Source organism: Notechis scutatus, unplaced genomic scaffold, assembly GCF_049901735.1.
Source record: "Notechis scutatus isolate UNSWTSFEM ecotype Mainland unplaced genomic scaffold, rNotScu1.2 NSCUCTG29, whole genome shotgun sequence".
Lineage (NCBI taxonomy): Eukaryota > Metazoa > Chordata > Lepidosauria > Squamata > Elapidae > Notechis > Notechis scutatus.
Genome location: NW_028263112.1, coordinates 54158 through 79314, shown reverse-complemented (window position 1 = coordinate 79314; position 25157 = coordinate 54158). Strand labels below are relative to the sequence as shown.

The window sequence follows — 25157 nt, the reverse complement described above, 5'->3', positions numbered from 1 at the left end:
GCCGCGAAGCCCAGTCCGGAGGCCCCCCCCTCTCCCGGGCGCCTCCACGCGCGCGCCTGCGCAGTTGCGGCGCCTCTCTCGCTCAGGGCGCCGCCGAAGCCCGAGTCCGGAGGCCCCGCCCCCTCTCCCGGGCGGCGCCTCCCACCTCCCCGCGCGCGCGCTGCGCAGTGCGGCGCTTCTCTCTCTCGTTCAGGGCGCCGCCGACCGAGACGGTCGCCTCGGCCGGGACGGCGCGATGGGCCCGTAGCCGAGATCGGGGAGGACGCCGCCGCCGCCGCCGCTGCTGCTGCTATGGCCGATCCGGCCCCCGCCCGGAGCCTGGACGACATCGACCTCTCCGCCCTCCGGGTGAGTGGGGCCGCCCGAGCGGGGGGATCCCGGGCAAAGCTTCCCCGGGAGGGGTGGAAGATCCTCGCCCGGAGCCCGATCGGGAGCACCGGAGGGGCGGGAGAAGGAGCCCAGGTTGCATTGGGGGCCCCCGATGCAAAAAGCCCCCCCAGCCAAGGCAACCCGGGAGAGAGAGAGAGAGAGACCCGTCTTGGTGACCTTAAGGGGCCCCCTCCCTCCCGCCCCAGGGGAAAAGAGGGGGAAGCCGGGCAGGAACTGAGCCCCCCCGGGGGAGAGGGAAGCGGCTGGGTCGCAAAGGGGGGAGGGGGGAAAGGCTTCAAGGCCTGGGGAGGGGAGGGAGCCCTCCAGGTGTGTCCCCCCCAAGGACTGGGGAGGGGGAGGGACCCTCAGGTGTGTCCCCCTTCAAGGCCTGGGGAGGGGGGGGGGAGGTGTGTCCCCCTCTCCCCAAGGCCTGGGAGGAGGCCCTCCAGGTGTGTCCCCCTGGGAGGGGGAGGGGCCCTCCAGGCAACCCCCCCCTCCCCCTCCTGGGAATGGGAGGGTGTTCCCCCTCCTCCCCAGGCAGGACCTGCCAGGCTGGGAGGGTCCCCCCTCCTCCTTTCACAGGGGTCCCGGAGAGGATCCAGGGGCCCAGAGGCCTGAGCCCCCTCCCCTCCCTCTTCAGAGTCGTTGCTCTCCCCCAGCAAGTGGCGTAGCCAAGGAGGTGAAAAGCAGCCATAACTGTTCACCTGGGGGCCTTCCTCTGGGTGTGTGTGTGTGTGTGTGTGTGTGTCCCACCTGGGAGTTCCCCCTTCAGGTGTGTGTGTGGGGAGGGGTCTCTCTTCTGCAGGCCAATCCTTGGGGGCCTCCGAAGGCAGGCCGGGACATCCCCTCCCCCTGGTTGTTCTGTCTCTCTCTGCCTGGAGCAGGGGAGGAGGGGCAGAGCCCCAGGCCTGGCCTCCCCCTCCCTCCCTCCTTCCCTCCCTCCCTCCCTCTGCCCTGCTTTCCTGTCCCAAGAGCCCCCACCCCCTCCACCTCCATTGGCCTGATTTGAAGGGACCGTGGATGGAAATTTCCCCTCCGATTCACCAAGGAGCCGCTTGGTGGTGGTGGTGGGGAGGGGGGAGGGCGGGGGGGGGAGAGGGAGGGGAGGCTAGCCTGATGTTGTGGTGGCCCCCTGGTCTCTGCTTGAAGCTGGGAGGGGAGGGGAGCTCCTGCCGCTTGGGGGAGGGGAGCGCTTGTGGCGGAAGGGGGGAGAGAGAGGAGGGGCCTGGCAGGCTGCTCCCCTCCCCTTCTCTGCTGTTTTCCCCTCCCCCCTGGAAGGAAGGGGCTCGGGTGCCGGGGGAGGGGGCTCGCTCCCGCCGCCCCCTGCCCCGCTGGTTGCTAGGGAAAACTTGTTGACTGCAGCACCGCCGGCCCGAAGCGCGAATCCCGATCCCCCCACCGCCACTTGCAAGCTCGATCACAGCGGCCTATATCCACCCCCCACCCCCACCCGATCCGGCAGGCCCCCTGCAGGCTCCTTTGGCCGGTGGGATGGGGGAGGTGTGTGGGGGTGGTCGGATGGACGGAGCTGCCCTCCGGCACGGCCCACCGCCGAGAGGCCCCCCTGCCGGTCATCTAGTCCGACCCACTCCCGTTCGACTTTCTCCCTCCTGACCGGTGGTCGCCCATCGAGTGAGGGTCCTCTTCCCGAAAGTGGACGCGGGTCTCCTCCCCCCACCCCACCCTTCCTCAGCCCACCCTGCCGTGGCCCTGGGGACTCCTGGCGCGTGGGGAGCCCTCGGCCGCAGGGGAGCCAGACCGGGCTGGGAGGGGAGGAGGGGTGTCGTCCCTGGGCCCTCCTGGAAGCCCAAGGATGCAACTCCCAGGCCGTTGCCACGCAGGTGAGGCCCCGTCACCTGGCTCCCTCCCTCCCTCCCTCCTGGCTGCTCTGCCACTGGGGCCGTTTGGCTGGTTTGGCCTCTCTCCCCCAAGGAGATGTGGAGGGTGGGGCCCCTTTGTCGACGTTGGACCTGCCCAGACCGGCTTTTCGGTCTCTCTCTGTCTCTCTCCAGGCCTGGGGAGGTGGGGGGTGGTTGAATAAACACCTGGTGGGGGGTAGGGACACTTGGGGTGGGGGGGGGTGGAAGCCCACCTGGGCCCAGCTAGGAAGAGGCCGAAATGGGGACGAGTGCAGGGCCAGGAAGAGGGAACCCCCTCCCTCCTCCCGTCCTCCCTCTGGTCTTTCCCTTCCTCCATCCCTTCTTTTTTTCCATCTCTCCTTCCTGCCTTCCGGGCCTGACTCCCAACCCCCTGTCCTCCTTTGGGGTGGCAGCATATACCCCCGCCGGGAAAGCCTCCCCTCCTCGCAGCCTCCCTGGGCCGGAGCGCCGCGTAAGGCCGTGGTTGGGGCCGTGGTGAATTCGTTCGGGGTGGGAGGAGGGAGAGAAACTGGGGGCTCCCTGATACAGGCTGGAAACCCCCCATCCCCCACCCTGCCTCTGGCCTGGGGGCCTCCGGGATGCGTCTTCCTCCCACCTCCGACCTTGGAGGACCCTGGCCTTGCCTGGGGGGCTGCCCGCTGCCCGCCACGGGCCCAAGAGGGTCTCCGTCCCGTCCCATGGTGGGCAGGCCTGGCGGAGGTTAAGGAGGCCGCCGCTTGGCCTGGCCTCCAGCCAGAGCGGGGGTGGGGTGGGGTGTGTGTGTGTGTGTGTCGAAGTGCGGCATCCTCTGGGTGGCTGGGGAGCGAGGGAGGGTGGCCGTCCGGTGGCCTTGGTGTCCCCTGCCCTTCCCCGAGGAGGAGCAGCCGCCGCAGCTGCCGCTGCAAAGGAAGGGGCCCTCCGGGGATCCAACGTTGGGTAGGACGATGACACGTGCCCCGAGACGCCCCCATTCCACCCACCTCCCGACATCGCTCGTTGCTCCCTGGCCTGCCTTGGGTGCAGCTGTGCTCCCTTGCCCCCCCTTTAAGAGCCCTCCTTGGGGATGGGGGAGGAGGAGGAGGAAGCTGGCACCCCCCAGGGCCCAAAAATTTCCCGGCCCGGGGCTGAGCTCAGCCAGAGCTTCCCCCTCCCCACTTCGAGAAGGCTGCCATGGAGATGAAGGCATCCTCCGTGGGGGCGGAGGCTGGCAGCTTCCTCCCCCTCCCGCCCCAACCCAGGCACGATTTCCAAGCCTGCGGGGGGGGCAGCTGGCCTGGGGCATGCAGAGAGCTCCCTGCTCTGCCCTCCCCCCACAGCCCGGAAGAGCCTTCCCAGGCCTGGCACGGCAGGCGTCATGCCATCTCCAGAACTGGGTGGGGACAGGGAGTCGGGCCTTGGCTCGCTTGGGGATCAAAGGTTGCCTTTGGCCACACGCGCGCACACACACACCCCTACCCCCCGAAGGCCTCTTCTCAGGGGGCTGGCTTGGAAGGGGGATTCCCCTCCCTCCTTTTCCTCCTTTGCTACCCGGCTCCCTCCCCTCCTTTGCTTACGGACCGCAGGCCGAGAGAGCCTTTTCGGAAAGCCTCCAGCGGCAGCCGTTTCCCCTCCCCTCCCCCTTGCACCTTCTCCCCACCCCCCCTCCCTCCTCCCACCATGCCTGGCGTGGGCCGGGGCTGGTGGAGGGGAGCCGTGGAGGTGGGCAGCTGTTAAGCACAGGTCCCGCTTGGTCTGACTCACCGCCTCCCCACCTTAGAAGGGGGGATGCCGCTGCAAGGGACTGACACCCCCTCCTCACCCCCCAGTAACCTCCTTTGAACCCCCTTCAGCCTCCCCACCCCATTCCCTCCCCCACCCCCCAGTAACCTCCTTTGAACCCCCTCCGGCCTCCCCCACTCCGTTGGCTTGAGCTGCCTTCCGCTTTCCCCTTTGGGGGTCTGTGGGGAGGGGAGTCAGGGAAGGAAGCTCTGGGCTTGGCCCTTGGAGGAGGAGGGGGCCCGCAGTAGAGGCCCGAACCCCGAAGGTGTCGTCGTCCTTGGGGCCTGGATCATTTCCCACCCACCCCCATGAGGAGGGGCTGGTGCCCCCAAGGACAGGAAGAGGTGCTGGTGCGGAGGGGGAAACTCCGCTGGCCTTGGGAGTTTGGGGTGCTTTGGGGGAGAGGCCACAGTGCCTCTTCTCCCCCCAGAATGGCTTCGGAAGAGCGGGGTGGCCCCCATCCTGCCTGTCGCCTCGGCTGTGTTCCCCTCAGGACGGGGGGAGAGGGAGGGAGGCGGGGAGGAAGGGGCCCAGGGGAGCTGCCCTTGGGGGTTCGAGCCTCGGGACCCCAGGCTGAGGGCCCATTGGGAGCCCAGAAACAGACTGGGGGGCAGTGGGGAGGTGAGGGAGCCTCCCCCCCCGTTCCATCCGTCCCCGCCGGCTTCTCCCCGCTTCTCTGGACAGTCCCACCTTTTCCGACCTGGATTCCCCCCCCCCCCGTCCCTTTTCTTCTAATGAGAAGCTATTAATTACCTGTCCTGGGGGAGGCGGCCCCATCCGCCTGTTACCCTACATTTGAGGCAAGGAGGCCAGCTCTGCCCCCGGGACCAAGGAAAGAGAGCGGAGGGGGACCCAGGCGAGCGAGCGAGAGGCGCATCCGGGCAGAGCTAAGCACCCCAGTTTTGGGGGCTGAGGGCGGGGCAGAGACCCCCCCCTGTCTTTTTGGCACCAGGGCTGCCCGGCCTCTCCTCTGCCCTCCCCCACCCTCCCACCCCACCAGACCGGCCTTCCTTGCGGTTGCTCAGGGAGCGTGGAAGGGATCTGCACTAGCGGAGGGAGGGGGTTCCCGTACTAACAGAGTCCTTTTAGGACAAGTGGCACAAGCCCCGTTTGTGTGTGTGTGTGTGTCTGTGTCTAGGGAGCTCCTAGCTGTGTTGCACCCCTCCTCCACGGGACAGCCACACACCGGGCCTCTTCTAGCCTCTTCTAGCGGGGGGAGCCTGCGTAGGCCCAAGCCATCCCCGGGGAAGGGGAGACGGGGGTCCTCAGCGCTAGTCCTTCCCCTTGGCTAGAGGGGGGGGGGTCACAGCCTCCCCACCCCCCACCCCCAGGCAGGTCCAGGCCCCGTGTTGCCCGTGGCCTCTCTGGGCGGTCTTGCCAGGGTCTCACCCAGCCCTTTTTTCCCTCCACAGGATCCCGCCGGGATCTTTGAGCTGGTGGAAGTGGTTGGCAATGGCACCTACGGGCAGGTCTACAAGGTGAGTGGCTGGGGAATTTGGGGGTGGGGGGAGGGGCAGCAGGAGCCCTGTTTGTCAGAACCCCTCCCTCCTTTGCTACCTTGGGCCTTTTGGGGAGCCTTGGGGTGGAGGGCCACACACCCGTCCCCCCTCAAAGGGTCTCCTCCTTGCAGGGTTCTGGCAAGGAAGGGGGCCGGGGTGGGGGGTCCTTGGACCTCCTTGAGGTCAGACATCCCACCCTGCGGTGGTCCTGGGAAAGGGAGGGAGCGTTAAGAAGGGAGTGGGGGTGTCTGTCCGGCTGGAGCTCTCCTTCCCCTCCCTTCCCTGCCCGGGGGAGGAAGCCCAGGGGGAAGTGCACCAGATCGCTCTCTTCACACTTAATGGGGGGCTTTTAGCGCCGGTCCCTTGAAAGGAAGCGCGAGGCGGTTGCCGAGCAACGGCTGCCCACGCCGGGCTGCCTGGCACGGAAGACAATGCCAGCACACGGCAGAGGGCAGGGGGGAAAATCGCCCGTGGCTCTCCTCCCCTCCTCCAACAGTGCTTGGGGGGAGGGTCCTGAGCAAGGCTGCTGCCCAGTGGTGCTGGGCTGGGAGGGGTCTCCCCCACCTTCTGCAGCCATGGCTGCCCTTCCTCTTCCTCGCCAGCCGCCTGGCTGGGAAGAGGGTGCCGAGGAGAAACACCCCCACCCTCCCCCACAAGCCAGCCTTCAGAGGGAGAGGCAGCCCTCGGTTCCTCCCTCCCTCCCACCCACCCACCCTGGGGCTGGTGGGGGCCAGCAGGAGCCCCCAGGATGATCGAAGACCCAGAAAGGGGAGGGGGCTTAAAAGCTACTGGGACCCCTCCCTCTAGCCTCGGCGCTTGGCAGGGCAGCTGGTCCCCTGGGGGCGCGCTGAGCCCAAGGGGGAATCGGGGTGTGCAGCCAGGGAGGGCAGGGCAATGGGGACGGACGGATGGACGTTGGTTCAAGACCTCGGAGTGGCAGCTGGAAGGAGGGCTCCGAACCAGCGGGCCGCGGCCACCTCCGACCCCCAGCAGGCGGATCAGGCTGAGCAGAGCCGGAGCCCACTTCCCCCAAGGCTTCTGGCCCCAGACCTCCGCTTGGGGGGGCTGGGAGGGGCCTCTGACTTGACTCCTCCTCCTCTTCCCGCCCCCCTCTGCCAGGGCCGCCATGTCAAGACGGGGCAGTTGGCCGCCATCAAAGTCATGGACGTCACGGAGGTAGGCGCTGGCTCCGTCCCGCTCCCTGGAAGGGGGAACTGGGGGTGGGAGTCAGGCAGGGGGCTCCAGGCCGGAGGCGGACGGAAGGGTGGGCTGTGCTCTTCTGCCGGGCGGGGGGTTCTCCCACCCCCACCCTTGACCTGGCCTTCCTCCCTCCCTCCCTACCCCGGAAGGACGAAGAGGAGGAGATCAAGCAGGAGATCAACATGCTCAAGAAATACTCCCACCACCGTAACATCGCCACCTACTACGGGGCCTTCGTGAAGAAGAGCCCGCCCGGGAATGACGACCAGCTCTGGGTGAGGACCGGGGTGGGGTAGGTCCCTGAGAGCCAGCCCCCCAGCTGCCCTGGCCTGGCAGCCCTGACCTCCCCTGCCCACCCCTCCTTTTCCTCCCCGCCAGCTGGTGATGGAGTTCTGCGGAGCCGGCTCCGTGACGGACTTGGTGAAGAACACCAAAGGCAACGCCTTGAAGGAGGACTGCATCGCCTACGTCTGCCGGGAGATCCTGCGGGTGAGGAGGAAGAGGAGGAGGAGGAGGGGCTCCTGGGCGGAAGGGGGAGGTGGCCCCCTCCGCTGCGCCAGGCTGATCTCCACCTTTCCCCCCACACACACACACACACCAGGGCCTGGCTCACCTCCACGCGCACAAAGTCATCCACCGGGACATCAAGGGTCAGAACGTGCTGCTGACGGAGAACGCCGAAGTGAAGCTGGGTAGGTGGGCTGCTGGCTCCCCTCTGGAACCAGGGCGAGGGAGGGAGGGAGGGCCCCCACCCCAGGGGGAGGGGTGGAATCTGCCCCTCTGAAGGACCAGCCTGCACTCGATTTCCCAGACACCCCAGGAAATGGGAGCTCCTCTAGCCGTGCTGGCAGAGGGAGCCAAGTTAGAACCAGCTTTTCCAAGCGGGCCAGGAAACCCTTCTGGCCTTTGCAGGGCACATTCCGTGTCGTTTTCCCCCCACCACCCACCCACCCACTTCAAGGGCCCCCTCAGACAATCACACCAGCCCTCCCTCCCCCTCCCCGGCTTTCTGCAGTTGACTTTGGAGTCAGCGCCCAGCTGGACCGCACGGTCGGGCGTCGGAACACATTCATCGGCACCCCTTACTGGATGGCCCCGGAGGTGATCGCCTGCGCGAAAACCCGGATGCCACGTACGACTACAGAGTAGGTCTCCGGGAAACCTACTGCGGGGGTGGGGGTGGTCTTGCATGTCAGAGAGGCCGGGGGTGGGGGGTGGGGATTGAGGAGACTAAGGAGGAGTTGGAGTCGAGGGTCTCTCTCCACTCCAGGAGCCAGTTGGAGCAGGCCTGACACCACCTCTCCCTCCTTTCCCTCTTCCTCTGCAGAGTGACATCTGGTCCCTGGGGATCACGGCCATCGAGATGGCCGAAGGAGCCCCCCGTGAGTGTCCGCCGCAGCGTCTCGGGGGCCCTCGCTTCTCTCTCGGGGAGGGATGGGGCCACCCGTCGACCCCCCCGGCTCGGCTCACCTCTTCCCCCCCCCTCTTGCAGCCCTGTGCGACATGCACCCCATGCGGGCGCTTTTCCTGATCCCGGGCAATCCGCCCCCCAAGCTGAAGTCCAAGAAATGGTACGTCCTCCCTGCGGGGGCTTTAAAGAGGCGACAAGGGATGGGGCGGGGGGGGGAGGAAGACTTGGTCCCAGGGTTGCCAGATCGCAGCTTGGCTCTGCGGCCAAACTCAAGTCAAAATACGGCCCAATTCGGCCCAATTATTTTCTCTCACGGCCAAATTTTTTTATGCAATATGACATGAGGATATATTGTTTTTTTGTTTTGTATTTTTAACTGTTTTTAAATAATCAAATCATTAAAAAATAGTCTTTATTCGACAACGTCATGGGAATTTCTGCGTTTCTTTACTCCCATCCAGGCTAGGCAGCTCACTTTAAATAACCGCTACTACCGTTTGGAAAGCTCAGGGCCCAAATGCAGCGATCCTGAGGAGGGCATGAGGGTCTTTAGGGGGATTCCCCTCCCCCCATTGAAAAAATATAATCACTAAACAAAATGACACCAAAAAAAAAAATAGCAATTATATATAGAATCCTTATGAAAACGGAATGCTCTTTTCAAAAAGAGAGGAATTATCCCCAATAATGACATGGAAATAATGACTCGGTCGCACATCCGGGATTTTCCGTGACGCCGCGCGCCGGCTGGCGAGAAAACAATCCCAATACTGAGATGTTTACATCCGGGTTAACATCCGCTTATACTACGCAGTGCTGTTCACAGTCAAAAGGCTTCGGCCTGTGTATCGCGTCGTTTTCCAGGGGTTTTCAGACCATCCGACAGTCGTTTTCATGCGAATATATTGTCTTGAAAACCGGCATTCGGCCAAAATGTCGATTTCACGACCAAGCAACTTTCATACGGCCAAAATATATTTGGCCGGAGACATGATTATTTTTTCACGGCCAAACGGATTTCTATACAGCCAGATTTCTCGAATTTGGCGGGAAAAAACGGCCAGATGGCAACCCTGCTTGGTCCTGTCTAAGATGGCAGTCCCTGCTTTCCTTCCTTCTGAAGGGGGTGAGGGAGGATACGTGGCGGGGGGAGGCTTCTCCCGTAACGGCTCCCATCTCGGGGTCTGGCCGAAGTCACCATGCCTGCTGGAGAGCTAGCTCTCAGGCAGTGAGAACGGCCGAGTTGGGCTTACGGGTGAGCGGCCTCCCTCGCTTGGGGCCTTCCCCTTGGGGTGGGGAGGAGCAGTGTAACCCCAGGCCCTCCCTCCCGCTCTGGCCCAGGTCCAAGAAATTCATCGACTTCATTGACAACTGCCTGATCAAAGCCTACCCCAACCGGCCGCCCACCGAGCAGCTGCTCAAGTTCCCCTTCATCCGTGACCAGCCCACCGAGCGGCAGGTCCGTATCCAGCTGAAGGACCACATCGACCGCACCCGCAAGAAGAGAGGGGAGAAGGGTAAGCGGGGAGGGGGGGGGGTGCGGCTCTGGGTCACGGGTCGGCCGGCCGGCCGGGCAGGGAATGCCTGGTTCTGCCCTGCACTGGCCCGCCCTCTTGGTCTTCCTTCCCGTCAGACGAGACCGAGTACGAGTACAGCGGCAGCGAGGAAGAGGACGACGGACGCGGCGAGGAAGGAGAGCCGAGGTACGGAGGGGCAGAGGGGCGGGTTCCGCTCTGCCTGACCCTTCCCCGGTGCCTCTTGGCAGCCAGCTGAGCCCCCCCACCACTCTGTGCCCTCCTCTCCCCCCCCAGCTCCATCATGAACGTCCCCGGGGAGTCCACCCTGCGGCGGGAATTCCTCCGCCTGCAGCAGGAGAACAAGAGCAACTCGGAGGCCCTGAAGCTGCAGCAGCAGCTGGCCGCCCAGCACCGCGACTCCGAGGCCCACATCAAGCACCTTCTGCACCAGCGCCAGCGCCGCATCGAGGAGCAGAAGGAGGAGCGCCGGCGAGTGGAAGAGGTGAGCAGACCGAGATCTAGCAGGATGGCGGGGGGGAAAAAAGTCTGGAATCCGAATTATACGTTAACAAGATCGTCGGCCTATACAGAAAACATCCGTACGATGTTCTACCGGTGGCACCCGTTATGTACAGAATAACCCTTGAGTAACAAGGATATGCACATAGAAATGTTTATGAGAGTAAACAGATACACACAGATACACTAAATTGAGTTAAAAGTTTTACTTTAAGAAAAAGCACAGTCCAATAAACGGTCCAGGTCATGTACGTTTTACAGTCCAAAGAATATCCAACTACAAAGTCTTCTTACCAGTTGCCTTTGTCATTTCCAGTAAACAAAAATATCAAACTATAAGCACAGCATAAATACAATAGAGAACCTTAGATAGCAACAGAATGTCAGAGAGATAGAGAGAAAATATCAGAACAAGCCATGATCTCTAGCTCCCTCTTATGGTAATTTGCAATATAATCCATCGGAATATAATATAAATCAATACAGTGATTTTGTCTGAAAGCTACAAACCTACATTGTTGGTTTATATATTTGCCGACCCAACTAATTGGTGGACAGGTTCCTAACAGCACCTGCCTCCAATGAGATTAGCTACAATGCATCCCAACATGAAGCCAGCATGCTGGAAGGGTTAAAAAAAAGGCACAAGGCACTTTCTACCCCATGTGGTGGTCCTGCCCCGTAGCCCAAAGATAACTGGATTAAAATTAGGCACTGGTTACAAGAAATAGTAAAAGAACCAATAGAATTTGAACCCGAGGTATTCATGTTGGGAACATTTAAAAAGAAATACAAGGAAAAGATGGAATCTATTTTATGACATTTATTGAAGAAGAACGTGCACAATGTTGGAAGCATAACAGCGTTCGGATGAATTGGTCATTCCAAATGGATAGAGTGACTCTAAAATTAAAAGAGAAAGAAGAGTCGGACTGTCACGAAATTTGGGGTATGTGGTATAATTGGCTGGAAAATAGGAAATAAAGATAAGACAAGACTAGATAAATGTATATAACTGTACAGTATTATATATTAAATGTTCATAAGAGATGGATATGTATAACGATTGTGCTGTTCAGACAGTATATGGTTAATTGGGAATTGAGATTGTTAAGGGAATGCCTCATGGGAAATGTAAATGCCTCATGGGAAATGTAGTTCATGTCATGTGCTCACATCTGTCATCCTGATTGGTCACTGAACTGACCCTTGGTTGGGTTGGAGTTTCCTTCGCTCTTGCTTGGACCCCAGCCTCGTGCTGGTATCTGCACCCTTTGCTCCATCGTTATGGGATGAAGATCATTATAATTTCACACTTATGAAGTCAGCTATGCAAAGAGTTGGACGTTAGATGAATCTCGACATCACTGTGAGTTATACCTTGAGGATGCCTAAGATCATCCAATCAGGAAACACTGTATTGGAAGCCTTGGTAGCGTTTTAACTGACCGTCTCTATATTCAGCCAGCCGTTGAGAGACAGAACGGTGAAAGTGTAGTGATCTCCATCCCATAACGATGGAGCAAAGGCCGTGATAACCAGCACAAGGTTGGGGTCCAAGCAGGTGTAAAGGAAACGGCCCCAACAATGATGCTCCAGTGCTGTTTTAAGGTTGTGATCGAGTTTTTTAAGGTGTAAAAGAACAAGATAGATACATAAATAGATAGATAGGTGATAGATGATTGATATATAGATATAGAGGAGACAGATAGATAGATAGATAGATAGATAGATAGATAGATAGATAGATAGATAGATAGGAGATAGATAGGAGATAGATAGGTGATGGATGATAGATTAATAGATGATTGATATAGATATATACGATAGATATAGATGGAAAGATATAGATGATAGACTAGATAGATAGATAGGTGATAGATGATACATTGATAGATGATATATAGATTAGATAGATAGATAGGATATAGATGGAAAGATATAGATGATAGATGATTAGATAGATAGATAGATAGATAGATAGATGATAGATAGGTGATAGATAGGTGATAGATTGATAGATAATTGATATATAGAGATAGATAGATAGATAGATAGATAGATAGATAGATAGATAGATAGATAGATAGATAGATGATAGATAGATAGATGATAGATAGATAGATAGGTGATAGATAGGTGATAGATGATAGATTGATAGATGATTGATATAGAGAATAGATATAGATTGAAAGATATAGATGATAGACAAGATAGATAGATAGACAGATAGATAGGATATAGATAGGTGATAGATGATTGATTGATATAGAGGATAGATAGATATAAATGATAGATGATAGACTAAATAAATGATAGATGATAGATAGATAGATAGTATATAGATAGGTGATAGATGATTGATAGATGATTGATATATAGATATAGAGGATAGAGATAGATAGATAGGTGATAGATATAGATTGAAAGATATAGATGATAGACAGATAGATAGGTGATAGATATAGATATAGATTGATATAGATATAGAGGATAGATAGATATAGATGATAGACTATAAATAAATGATGATAGATAGATAGGATATAGATAGGATATAGATAGGTGATAGATGATAAATTGATAGATGATTGATATAGATAGAAAGAAAGGTCAGAGCCTCCTGGCTGGGCCAGTCCACACACACACACACACACACACAGACCCCGGGCCGTCTCAGGTTTGGCCTTGGTGGTGCCCGGAGCCCACCTGGCCCTCCACACCCACTCACCCTGCCCTCTTCCCCGCTTGTCCGTCCGCAGCAGCAGCGCCGAGAGCGGGAGCAGCGGAAGCTGCAGGGCAAGGAGCACCAGCGGCGGCTGGAGGACCTGCAAGTGATGCGCCGGGAAGAGGAGCGCAGGCAGGCGGAGCGGGAGCAGGTGGGGCGTCCGCAGCGCGTGTAGGGGGAGGGATCCCGGTGGGTGACCCTTTCCTGCTTTCCTGCGTGAAGGCAGTTGGCAGGCTGGGGGTGGGGCATTTGAGGTGTTCTTGGGAGGGGGTTTCTACTGCTGCCCCTCCCTCACCGGGACCTCCTCCCTCCCTCCCCCCCAGGAATACATCAGGCACAAGCTGGAGGAGGAGCAGAGGCAGCTGGAGATCTTGCAGCAGCAGCTCCTGCAGGAACAGGCCCTGCTGCTGGTGAGGCAGGAGCGGGAGGCGGGGGGGAGGGGTTCCCGTTGGGAAACTACCAAACTCCCCTCCAAGTCCCAGCGGCTTCCCTCCTCCCCCGCAGGAGTACAAGCGGAAGCAGCTGGAGGAGCAGCGGCAGTCGGAGCGGCTGCAGCGGCAGCTCCAACAGGAGCACGCCTACCTCAAGTCCCTACAGCAGCAGCAGCAGCAGCCGCCGCCGCCGAAGCCCCTCTACCACCACGGCCGCGGCAGTGCAGCCGCCGCCGAGAAGCCCCCTGGGCCCGCGAGGTACCCCTCACCCCGGGGCCCTTTCCTGGCGGGGAGGGAAGGAGGGAGGGAGGGCGCCGAGGATCAGCTGAGTGTCGCCCTCCCCCAGGTGGAGGAGCGAGCCAACAAGGAGAGCTCCCCTCGCTGGCGGCCAAGGCCAAGCTGGGAGCCCCCGGCCAGACGCCGCTGCCCCCAGCCCTGCGCGGAGCCGGGCTCCTCGCCTCGTCCTCGCAGACGCCCCCATGCAACGCCCGTCGAGCCCCAGGAGGGGCAGCACAAGGTGGGCCCCTCCCTTGCCCTCCCTCCCCTCCCCTCCCCACCTGCTCTCCTTCCCCTTCCGCCCGCGCATCCCAGCTGCTTCCTCCCATCGGCTGCTTCTCCCATCGGCCTGCCCCTTGGAGGCTGCGGAGCCCCGTGTCCCGTGTCCCCCGAGGGGACCCCGAGAGAGGGAGTAGTGGGGCCCTTGGGCGGCGGGACCCCAGGGCTGGGGAGGCACACCCCTCCTCCCGCCCCGGGGAGCCGGATTTTCCCCTCCGTGACGCCCACGCACGGCCTCTGCCTCCCTCCACAGAGCCACCTGGCCCACCGCGTCCCGCTCAAACCCTACGCCGCCCCTGTCCCTCGCTCCCAGTCGCTGCAGGACCAGCCCGGCAAGAACATGGCTGCCTTCCCTGTCCATGACTCCGCCTCCTCCTCCTCCTCCTCCTCCTCCTCCTCTGCCCCACCCTCCTCAAGCGGGCCATGATCCGGCAGAACTCCGACCCCACCTCCGAGGGGCCGGTCCCACCGCCCTCCCGACCCAGTCCGGACCAGCGTGGACCTTGGGTCAAAATGGACCCCAATGGACCCCCCCAGGTAATCCACGGGAAGGGGGAGGAAAGGTGGGGCTCGGGAGGATGGGCAGCCGGGGTGAAGACTCCACCGTGAGGCCACCCAGCACACCCCCCCCACTTCCCCTGTTCTGCGGGCCCAGGGACCCCTTCCTGCCGCCTGGCCCAGGTTGGGTTCGAGACCCTGGTGGTTGCAGCGCGAAGGGGCATCCAGGCAGGATCCTTCCCCTAGGCGGAGACCCCTCTCCTCAAATCCTTTGCAAGGGGGGTGGTGGTCTTCAGCCTCACCCTCTCCTTCCCGCCCCCCAGGTTCCCCAGCGGACGTCCTCCATAGCAACTGCCCTCAACACCAGCGGAGTAACCGGTGGGGGAGCAGCAGCGGCACCCGGCCGGCCCACGCTGTCCGAGCCAGGTGGGTACCCTGCCCCTGAGAGCTGCCTACTTCGGGGAGTGGGAGAGGAGACCGCCAGACCCTCCTCCTTCTCCTCCTCCTCCTCCTCCTCCTCCCCTTGTCTGGGCAGTGGCCATGCCCTCGAATGCCCACCACGCCAGGGAGACGGGTGTCCCTGCCCTCCCCTGTCCAGGTGGTGGGAGAAAGTTGGGCTGGGTCAGAGAGCTCTGTTATGTACAGAATAACCCTTGAGTAACAAGGAAACGTTTATGAGAGTAGTTACGAATAACTATTCAGCCACACATAGAAACACTAAATTGAGTTAAAAGTTTACTTTAAGAACTAGCACAGTCCAATAAACGGTCCAGCTCATGTACGTTTAACAGTCCAAAGAATATCCAACTACAAAGTCTTCTTACCAGTTGCCTTTGTCCTTTCCAGTAAACCAAGATATCAAAGTAAACAAAGAATATCCAATTACAAAGTCTTCTTACCAGTTGCCTTTGTCCTTTCCAGTAAACCAAGATATCAAAGTAAACAAAGATATCCAATTACAAAGTCTTCTTACGGTTGCCTTTGTCCTTTCCAGTAAACCAAGATATCAAAGTAAACAAAGATATCCAATTACAAAGTCTTCTTACCAGTTGCCTTTGTCCTTTCCAGTAAACCAAGATATCAAAGTAAAACAAAGAATATCCAACTACAAAGTCTTCTTACCAGTTGCCTTTGTCCTTTCCAGTAAACCAAGATATCAAAGTAAACAAAGAATATCCAATTACAAAGTCTTCTTACCAGTTGCCTTTGTCCTTTCCAGTAAACCAAGATATCAAAGTAAACAAAGATATCCAATTACAAAGTCTTCTTACCAGTTGCCTTTGTCCTTTCCAGTAAACCAAGATATCAAAGTAAACAAAGATATCCAATGACAAAGTCTTCTTACCAGTTGCCTTTGTCCTTTCCAGTAAACCAAGATATCAAAGTAAACAAAGAATATCCAATTACAAAGTCTTCTTACCAGTTGCCTTTGTCGCTTTCCAGTAAACCAATATATCATAGTAAACAAAGATATCCAATTACAAAGTCTTCTTACCAGTTGCCTTTGTCCTTTCCAGTAAACCAAGCTACCAAAGTATAAATACAACAGATAGCGACAGAACGCCAGAGAGACAGAACGTCAGAGAGAGCAAGCCTAGATCTCTAGCTCCCTCTTGTGGTCATTCGCAATATAATCAACCCATCGGAATATAGTCTAGATCAATACAGTGATTTTTCTTAAAGCGACAAACATACATTGTTGGCTTAGATATTGCCGACCCAACTCATTGGCGGACAGATTCCTAACAAGGTCTAAAGGCCCGTTTGTGGGCCGGCAACTGGCATCGGGTGGCCGAGGAGGGGAAAAGGGCAGACTTGGCCCCAGGAAGAGCCAAGTCTTCAGCGCCAGGCGGCATCCTCTGCCGCTCCCCTTCCGGCCAGGCCCCCTGACGCCCCCGTCTGCTCCCTCCCCTCCACAGGCCCCGTAGCAAGTCTGCGTGGCACATCCACATGCAGAGCCGGCTGGAGAAGGGGCCCCAGGGGGGAAGCCCTTTGCCGGCCCCTCCTCTCCCCCGCCCACCGGCCGGACCCTCCGGCCCAAACACCAGTAGGTAATGGCTGCTCCGCTGCTCCCGCCAGGGCTGCTGGTTCGCTTGCTGGTGTGTCTCCTGCCCTGGGAAGGACCTTCAGGGCCGCTGCTGCTGCCGCTGTCCACCGCTGGTGGGGGGAGGGCAGGTGGGGGGACACACCGGGCAGACTAAGCACAGCCTCTCCCCTCCCTCCTTCCCGACAGCAACCCCGACCTTCGGAGGAGCGACCCCGGCTGGGAACGGGGAGACAGCCTGCTGCAGTCAGGGGCCGCCCACCTGCCCCAGGCCGGCTCCCTGGAGCGCAACCGCGTGGCAGGTAAGGCAAGATTTTGGGGCGGGGTCTATCTCGGAGCCCCCCCATACATACCCCGCAAGAGCGATGGGCCCTTCTCCGGGGGTGGGATTCTCCCGGTTCGCCCCCTATTCGCTAGAACCGGTTGTTAACCTTCGAAGCAGTTGGGAGAAGCGCTTGTTAGAAGAAATTTACAGGGCTAATCCTGTAAGGAAGGCAGGAAGGGAACATTCTGGTGTTGCTGACAGAAACTGCCTCTCCGTTCACCCTGATTACATTCTCGGCAGGATTAGACTTCCTGTCTCTGGAACGTCTCCGGAGTTTTTCCCCCCCCCCCCCTCCTTTGCTGGTAACTTTGCTTGTGTGGAGTGGACCCTTCCAAGTTACAACGGCACTCAAAAAAAAAGTGACTTATGACCCTTTTTCACCCTTACGACGGTTGCCAGCATCCCCACAGTCACGAGAGGCCAGGCGAGGAGAATGCGTGCCTCGATGGGAGGGATGTTGAGTTGGCCACGCCCCCGGGCCCATCACACGAGCCACGGCCACCCGGTCACATGACCACCTAAGCCACGCCCACCCCCTAAGCCACGCCCACAGAACCGGTTGTTTAAAAAATTGGAATCCCACCCCTGCCTTTCTCCCATCGACACCCTGGGGGCTCCTCACCCTCCGGCTGGGTTGGGAGGGCCAAAGCAAGGGGGGGAGGGTTTCTGCTTCCTACCCCCAACCTACCCCCACCCCCGGTCTCTCCTGCAGCACCCCTGAAGCTGGAGTCCTCCCCCGTCCTCTCCCAAGTCAGGAAGGCCAAGGCAGACGACCATCGCTCCCGGCCGGGACGGCCAGCAGTGAGTAGGCATAGGGGGCAGCGTCCAGCTTGGCTGAAGGGCCAGAGGGGTGGGGGTGGGGAATAAGGGCCTGCAAAGGAGTAGCCCTGCCAGGAAGCCCTCCCCCGGTGGGGAGGGGAGGGGGTGGAGCTGGGGGCAGCCAGAGAAACCGGCAAGATCAGCCGAGAAGAATTTTGGGGCTCGGACAAGTAGGGCTGGCAATGCAGCAGGAGGCTTTGTGGGGTGGGGGGAAGACGGAGGAAGCCCCCTCCCCTTGGTCTCCTGGGCCTGGTGTTGGGCAGGGGGAGGGCGGGGGGAGGGGCCGCGAGCAGCCTAATCTTTCCTCCTCCCCCTTCCCTTTCTGTTTCCTCCTGCATGACTCAGAGCTATAAGCGGGCAATTGGTGAGGTTAGTGCCGACTTCTCTCCCCGAATCTGCCTCTCTCCCCTACTTTCCCCCTCTGCCCCTCCCTCTGCTGAGCCCTTCGTCCTGCGGGGAAGGGGCCCGGGGCACGCTGGGCGCGAGAGGGGGAGAGCCAGTCATGTCCCTGTCTGCAACGTGGGGACGGGGGGAGAGGAATCGGATCCTCTGCCATACCCCTCCAATGGCTTGGAGCCTTTATGAACGTCCGGACCCCTCCCTCCCTCTTTCCCTGCCCTCCCCTCTAGAATTTCGTCCTGCTCAAGGAGCGCCCGGAGGAGGCGGCCCCCAAACCGCTCAAGAAGGCCCTGGACTACTCGTCCTCCAGCGAAGAGGTGGACTCCAGTGAGGACGAGGAGGAAGAGGAGGAGGAGGAAGAGGAGGCAGGCGACGGAGAGCGCTCCGAGGCCGGCACCAGCACCCCTGGGGCCAGGTGAGGATCTGCGGTGTGTGGTGTGTGTGTGTGGAGGCGCAGGGGGGTGCTCGGTCTCTCTTCTGGGCTCCCCCCTTTCACACACACCCCTCCCTCCCGGGGCTCTCACGGCATCTCCTCCGCCTTTCTCCCGGCCTGCAGGGACGGCGACACGGACTCGGTCAGCACCATGGTGGTGCACGACGTGGAGGACTTGACGGGCGGCAGCGGGGGCTCCGAGAGCTCCTACGGGGAGGGCACCATGCTGGTGCAGCGGGTGAGCAGTCCCCTCCACCCAGGGTGGCCTCCCCCCCTGCAGGAGGGGCCCCCGCCTGGAGGAAACCTCGCCGGTCTGAGACTGCAGAGCCCACCGACCCGCCAACCGGGAGTCTCTTTTCTCCCACCGGATCAGCTGGGGGCGACTCCCTCTCGGCCGTCTTTTCATCTGGTGTCCCTGGGCAGCCGCCCTTCCCTCCTTCCCCAAGGCCCCTCCTCTGCCCTCCCTTGGGTCCCTGAGGCCGCCGTAAGGGAGATCCGGCGGGAGCTTCCCTCCCTCTTGGCCAAACTGCCCCCGCTGGGCTGCGGCGTAATCGAGGGCGGGAACGGCCTACCTCGTCTTTGGCCCGACCCAGCCGTGAGCACCCCGCCCTCCCACTCTTTCCCCTCTCCAGACCCCCGAGGAGGAACGTGGCCTCCTGCACAGCGACAGCAACGGCTACACCAACTTGCCCGACGTGGTTCAGCCCAGCCACTCGCCCACGGAAGCCAAGAGCAGCAACGGCTCCTCCTCGCCTACCAAGGACATGGCCACCGACGTGAGTGGCTGGGGCGGCCTGGGGGCTGGAGGAGGGCGGCCCCCCGGTCACGGCCTCCCCCTGCCCAGCGACCTTGGCACTCTGGGTCGAGAGGGGGAGAGGGCTGCTCTGCCCTCTGGCAGGGGCCCTGGCCTGACCCCCTTGTTGAGGTATCCCCCATTAGGAGAATGAGCGCACTCAGGGAAACGTGACGAATAACACACAACCAGCACACAGATACCCTGAATAGTCAATTGTAGGTTTTACTTCCCGTAAACGGGTAGACAAAAGTCCAACAAACCGTCCAAATCATGCGCGGTTAAAGCAGTTAGTATTCAAAAGAATCCGTCCGGGGATAATCCAAAAACGAAGTTCTTTTCTTTAGTATCATCAACAAACTTCAGTAAAGTGGAGTTTGCAAACAGTTGCAAGACTCACAGCAATTCCAGCAGAATGACGATCAAAAGGCAAAAGGAAAGCGAAACCAAATCAAACCAGGTTTCTGGCTCCATCTTATGGCCGCTGGAGGAAGCTCAGCCAATGACCATCCTGGTTTAGAGATTGCCAACCCAAGTGTGAGGGGGACCATCATTTCTAACACCCCTTCCCCTCCCCCCCCCGCCTGCAGTACCAGTCGCGGGGGCTCGTCAAGGCCCCCGGCAAGAGCTCCTTCACCATGTTCGTGGACCTGGGCATCTATCAAAGCTCCCCTGGGGGAGGAGACACCATCCCCATCACAGGTGAGTTCGGCTGAGCCACGACGGTGGGGCCACTCGGGGCGCTGGACCTCCGGAGGACTCTGTCCAGATTTGCCACGGGGGCCGAAGGGGGCCATGGTTGTGTGGTTGAAAGGGGCCTTGGGGAGCAACTGGCCCCACCGGCGCTGGGCGGGTGGGTGGGTGGCCCTCGTTCTCCCTCCCTCTCTCTCTCTCTGACCCCCGAGCCTCTTTTCCTCTGGCCTTCCCGGGCGGGCAGCATTCGACGCCGGGCGGCTGGAGCAGCTGCAGCTGGAGGCCCGGAAAGGCTCGGTGGTCAACGTCAACCCCACCAACACGCGGCCCCACAGCGACACGCCGGAGATCCGCAAGTACAAGAAGCGCTTCAACTCGGAGATCCTCTGCGCGGCTCTTTGGGGTGAGAGACGGACGGTGCCCGGAGGAGGGTGTGTGTGTGTCTGTGTGTGGAACCAGGGAAGGGGGTGCCTTCTGGGATGGGACGCTCATCTTCTTCTCCCCCCAGGGGTCAACTTGCTGGTGGGCACGGAGAACGGGTTGATGCTGCTGGACCGCAGCGGGCAAGGCAAGGTGTACAGCCTCATCAACCGCCGGCGCTTCCAGCAGATGGATGTCCTGGAGGGCCTTAACCTCCTGACCACCATTTCAGGTGCGCGCGCGGGGGCGTGTCCGGGGACACAGCCCGGAGTCCCTTCCCCGCCTCGCTCGCGGTGACCCCCGGTATCCCCCGCCCCCTTTCCCTGCCTCTCTAGGCAAGAGGAACAAGCTGCGCGTCTATTACCTCTCCTGGCTACGCAACAAGATTTTGCACAACGACCCCGAAGTGGAGAAGAAACAGGGCTGGACCACCGTGGGGGACATGGAGGGATGCATTCACTACCGCGTGGGTGAGCAGAGCGGAGCCCCGGCGGAGATCGCCGGCCTCCCCTAAGCAACGGGGACTTCCTTGGGGCGGGGGGAGGGAGGGGAGGGTTGTCCCTCTTGAGGCCCAGGCCCTGACGGGGCTCCCGTCGCCTGCAGTGAAGTACGAGCGGATCAAGTTCCTGGTGATCGCGCTGAAGAGCTCGGTGGAGGTGTACGCCTGGGCGCCCAAGCCCTACCACAAGTTCATGGCCTTCAAGGTACCGCCGGGCGGAAGGGCTCGGGAAAGGGGAGGGAGGGGTGTCCTCTGTCCTCCCGCCTCCCTCGCAGCTCCGGTGAGTAACTTCGCTCCCGTTCCCTCCCCTCCCTCTTTCCCTCCCTCTCCCTACAGTCCTTCGCTGACCTGCCGCATCGGCCGCTGCTGGTGGAGCTGACGGTGGAGGAAGGCCAGCGGCTGAAGGTCATCTACGGTTCGTGCGCCGGCTTCCACGCCATCGACGTGGACTCGGGGAACAACTACGACATCTACATCCCGGTCCACGTGAGTTGAGGGGGAGCCCCTTTGGAGGAGCCCGTTTCCCCCCCCCAGGGCCAGGCGGGGATGACAGCCGTCCTCCTTCTGCCCTCCTCCCTCCCTCCCCACCCCCTAGATCCAGTCCCAGATCACCCCACATGCCATCGTCTTCCTGCCCAACACGGACGGGATGGAGATGCTCCTGTGCTACGAGGACGAGGGCGTCTACGTCAACACCTTCGGCCGCATCATCAAGGACGTGGTCCTGCAGTGGGGGAGATGCCCACCTCTGTCGGTGAGCCCCGGAGACGGGGGGGGGGGCTGCGGAAAAGCCCGCCCAAACGCTCTGCACGCCCTCGGACCGCAGGGACTTCCAGGCTGGGGTTTTTATGGAAGATTTCGCCTAACGCCATTCGCTCCGCGGTGGTGGTGCTCCCCACGCAGGCGAGCAGGAGTACAACCCTTAGCCCTCGATCTGCTCCTCCCTCATGCCTCACCACCCCCTTTCTGACCCTTATCCTCTCTTCCCCCCTCTCCCGGACCGGAGTCCTTCTGCCCGATTGACTCTCCGGATTCCTCCCCCAGATCACTGGCCCCCACCCTGCTGGCTGTCTCTGGCTGAGCCCCCGACGGAAGTTTCCTAAATTTAACTGGCCCGCGGCGGTTGCCGCCTCTCGACAGTTTCCTCCCGTCTCCGCTCTGTCGGCTTCTCTCCAGCAAGAAAACACGGAAGGGGAGGGTTCTTCCTTGCCAACCAGGATGCTTTTTGCCCAAACCCGGAGCCCCTCCCTTCCCTGGGCTGTGGGTGCCCACCCCCCCCCCCCCACAGCCTTGGGAGGAAGCCGCTCCCCTCCCTCGGTCAGGCCTGCCTCCTCCCTGCGAGCGGTTGAAGAGCTTCCCCCCCTTCTCTGGGCGTGTTCTGACCCAAGCCTCCTTCAAATCAAACCAAAAGTATGTCTCAAAGCAAACCTTTTTCAATGCGGCGCTGTGAATTCTGGGCATTCCCAGCCAAGACTCATTCCAAACTCATGCCCGGTTGCGAAAGGCCGCCAAGAACCAAAGACTATTTTGCCGATCAATATCCCAAAGCCAGAAGTTTCCCCCAAAAAAAAGAAACCAAACCGGAGTAAACAGGGCTTCAATCCATCGAAAGAACTTCCTTGCTTCCTGCAAAGAAGCCAACCCCAAAGGTTGGCTTTTATCCCTTCTGGGATAAAAGGCGATCCCCTTGCAGCCTTAGTCCTGATTCGCCCGTGCTGCTGCGGCTGCTCTTTCCTTCACGCACACGCGCATTAGCACAGGCTCCTCGGCCTCCTCTTCCTCACGGCTGCCAGCCTCCACAATCTCCGACGGCAGGCACCCCACTCTCCGATCGTCCTGCCCCCTCCTCCCTGCATCCCACGCGGGACGTCATGTCTCCAAGTCCTCGGTCATCCGTCCCTGCTGCCAGGGACCACAATGGGGGCGGGGGATTGTCAGGACCTCTTTTTTGGGGTGTGTGTCATGTCGAGTGCCAGACCCCACCCACCCACGTTCTTTCCTCTTCCCCCCTGCCCTCCAGCGTACATCTGCTCCAATCAGATCATGGGCTGGGGCGAGAAAGCTCATCGAAATCCGCTCGGTGGAGACGGGTCACCTGGACGGCGTCTTCATGCACAAGCGGGCGCAGCGGCTGAAGTTCCTGTGCGGCGGAACGACAAGGTGGGTCCCGCCCGGGAGGATCCCTCAGCGGGGTGGGGGTGGAAGGGGGCTCTCCATGGCCCTCCCTCTCTCTTCCTCCCACTCCTCCTCCCCACCCACCCACCCACCCCAACCTTCTGCAACCATTTCTCTCCCCCCCGGCAGGTGTTCTTCGCCTCGGTGCGCTCGGGAGGCAGCAGTCAAGTCTACTTCATGACCCTCAACCGGAACTGCATCATGAACTGGTGAAGCCGCCTCGTCCAGCTGCGGCCGGGAGGAAGAAGCCCCCTCCCTCCCTTGGCTCCAGATGTCTCCTTTTGGGAAGGGGATCCCTCGGGGGCTCCTAAGGGGCTACGGAGGAGACCCACCCTCCCATCCCAACCGCCTCTTTCCTCCCCTCCTCCCCCCCGGCAGCAGCATGTGGGGAGGAGGGGAGGGAGGGCTCTCTCGCTTGACCGACACCCCTCCCCGGTCTCTGTCACCCCTCATCCCAACTGCGAGTGAGGATGAGGATGAGGCAACAAACGAGGGACCTCACACTCACACCCTCAACCTTCTGGCTCTCTTCCCTTTCTTTCCCCCTCCCCCCCCTCGTGATCTGGGTCCCATGATCCCCACCCGTCTCCTTGGCGCTCCGGAGTCCTTGAGGGGACGATTGGTCGCTGTAAAAGAGGGTGGGGGGGGGTTCCCCTCTCCTCCCCGCCCACCAACCCGCCGGCCCTCCCCTCCCCCAGGTTTGGGCTCCCCCTGGATGTATATCTGGAATTTTCTCTCCCGCCTCCGGCCGCGAGGGGAGTTGTGTATATTTGGCTTTCCTTCTTCTTCTTCTTCTTCTTCTTTTTGTAATATGGCAAATTTAAGGAATGAACTAACGAAGCACTTTAATGGCCCAGCTCATCAGGTTGGGCAGGGGGCACCCCTCCCCCCTCCAGAAGCCTGGGCCGCCTTTCCACCCCAGCCCTCCTCCTCTTCCTCCTCCTCCTCCTCCTGCGTGGGGAGGGGAGGCCTTCCCTCCTCCTCCTCCCCCCCCCTCTCCATTTTGGCTAGGCTTGGGGTGCTTCCCCGGGGCTCCACCGGTGGCCGCTGGTGCCGACGCAGCGGGGCAGGGAAGGGCCTTCCTGCTTGCAACTTTTGAGTTTTTTCTTCTTGTGCAGTTTGCTTGCAATTTGTATATAATCCCCTCCCCTCTTCCCCTACCTCCCGGTGGAAAAGGGAGATGCCCCTCCCTCCCCTCCCCTCCCACCCCACCCCCCTCCAAGGGAATCAGTGGTGGCCTTGGCATTTCATCTCTTGATAAAAGAACCAAAATGCTTCCTCTGGCTCTCGGCTCTCTCTGTGTGCTGCGAGAAGGGGACGGTGTCTGTGTGGTGTGTGTGGTGTGTGTGTGTGCTCGGTCGGGATAAAAGAACCAAAATGCTTCCTCTGGCTCTCGGCTCTCTCTGTGTGCTGCGAGAAGGGGGATGGGGTGTCTGTGTGGTGTGTGTGGTGTGTGTGTGTGCTCGGTCGGGATAAAAGAACCAAAATGCTTCCTCTGGCTCTCAGCTTCTCTGTGGGCTGCTGAGAAGGGGGACGGGGTGTGTGTGGTGTGTGTGTGTGTGCTCGGTCGGGATAAAAGAACCAAAATGCTTCCTCTGGCTCTCGGCTCTCTCTGTGTGCTGCGAGAAGGGGACGGTGTGTGTGTGTGTGTGGTGGTGTGTGTCTGTGCTCTCCTCTGTGGGCTGCGAGAAGGGGATAAAGAGAACCAAAATGCTTCCTCTGGCTCTCGGCTCTCTCTGTGGGCTGCTGAGAAGGGGGACGGGTGTGTGTGTGGTGTGTGTGGTGTGTGTCTGTGCTCCATCGGGATAAAAGAACCAAAATGCTTCCTCTGGCTCTCGGCTCTCTCTGTGGGCTGCTGAGAAGGGGGACGGGGTGTATTTGTGGTGTGTGTGGTGTGTGTGTGCTCCATCGGGCACAGGGCGGGGGGTCTCGGGAGGGGAGGGCTGCTGCTGCGCTGACTGACCGTGAGAGGGAGGGTCTCTGTGTCCGCCCTGCCTGGACAGAACAGGGGAAGGCGGGATTGTGGGAGGAATGCATGGAAGAGGTTGGCCGGTGTCCGTGGGGTTCCTTTGCTTCATCCAAACGCCCCCAAGACTGTGTGGCCTGGAACGGACGCCTCTCACGCCCAGAGACCGAAAGGGGGAGGGGAGAGGGAGGGGGAGGAAGGCCAGAAGCAGATGGAGACACTTGTGAAGCGAACAGCTTTTATTCCA

General features: G+C 60.2%; 1 protein-coding gene across 1 annotated transcript; it reads left to right on the top strand.

The window, feature by feature from the left end:
• Nucleotides 1–210: 210 nt before the first annotated feature.
• On the top strand, nucleotides 211–24221 carry MINK1 (misshapen like kinase 1). Its single transcript, XM_087948618.1, is given in 41 exon segments — nucleotides 211–348; nucleotides 5399–5464; nucleotides 6605–6661; nucleotides 6835–6960; nucleotides 7064–7174; nucleotides 7287–7377; nucleotides 7701–7796; nucleotides 7799–7830; nucleotides 8013–8067; nucleotides 8178–8256; nucleotides 9438–9613; nucleotides 9730–9799; nucleotides 9908–10115; nucleotides 12895–13011; nucleotides 13184–13270; nucleotides 13365–13533; nucleotides 13536–13549; nucleotides 13638–13808; nucleotides 14100–14258; nucleotides 14261–14383; nucleotides 14668–14724; nucleotides 14727–14770; nucleotides 16264–16395; nucleotides 16578–16690; nucleotides 17426–17514; nucleotides 17878–17901; nucleotides 18162–18346; nucleotides 18488–18602; nucleotides 18997–19140; nucleotides 19748–19859; nucleotides 20095–20253; nucleotides 20359–20502; nucleotides 20606–20740; nucleotides 20874–20974; nucleotides 21106–21255; nucleotides 21365–21503; nucleotides 21506–21523; nucleotides 22790–22833; nucleotides 22835–22913; nucleotides 22916–22929; nucleotides 23074–24221. Coding segments are annotated over 41 exon segments (4146 nt in total). The 5' UTR covers nucleotides 211–291; the 3' UTR covers nucleotides 23158–24221.
• The last annotated feature ends 936 nt before the right edge of the window (nucleotides 24222–25157 follow it).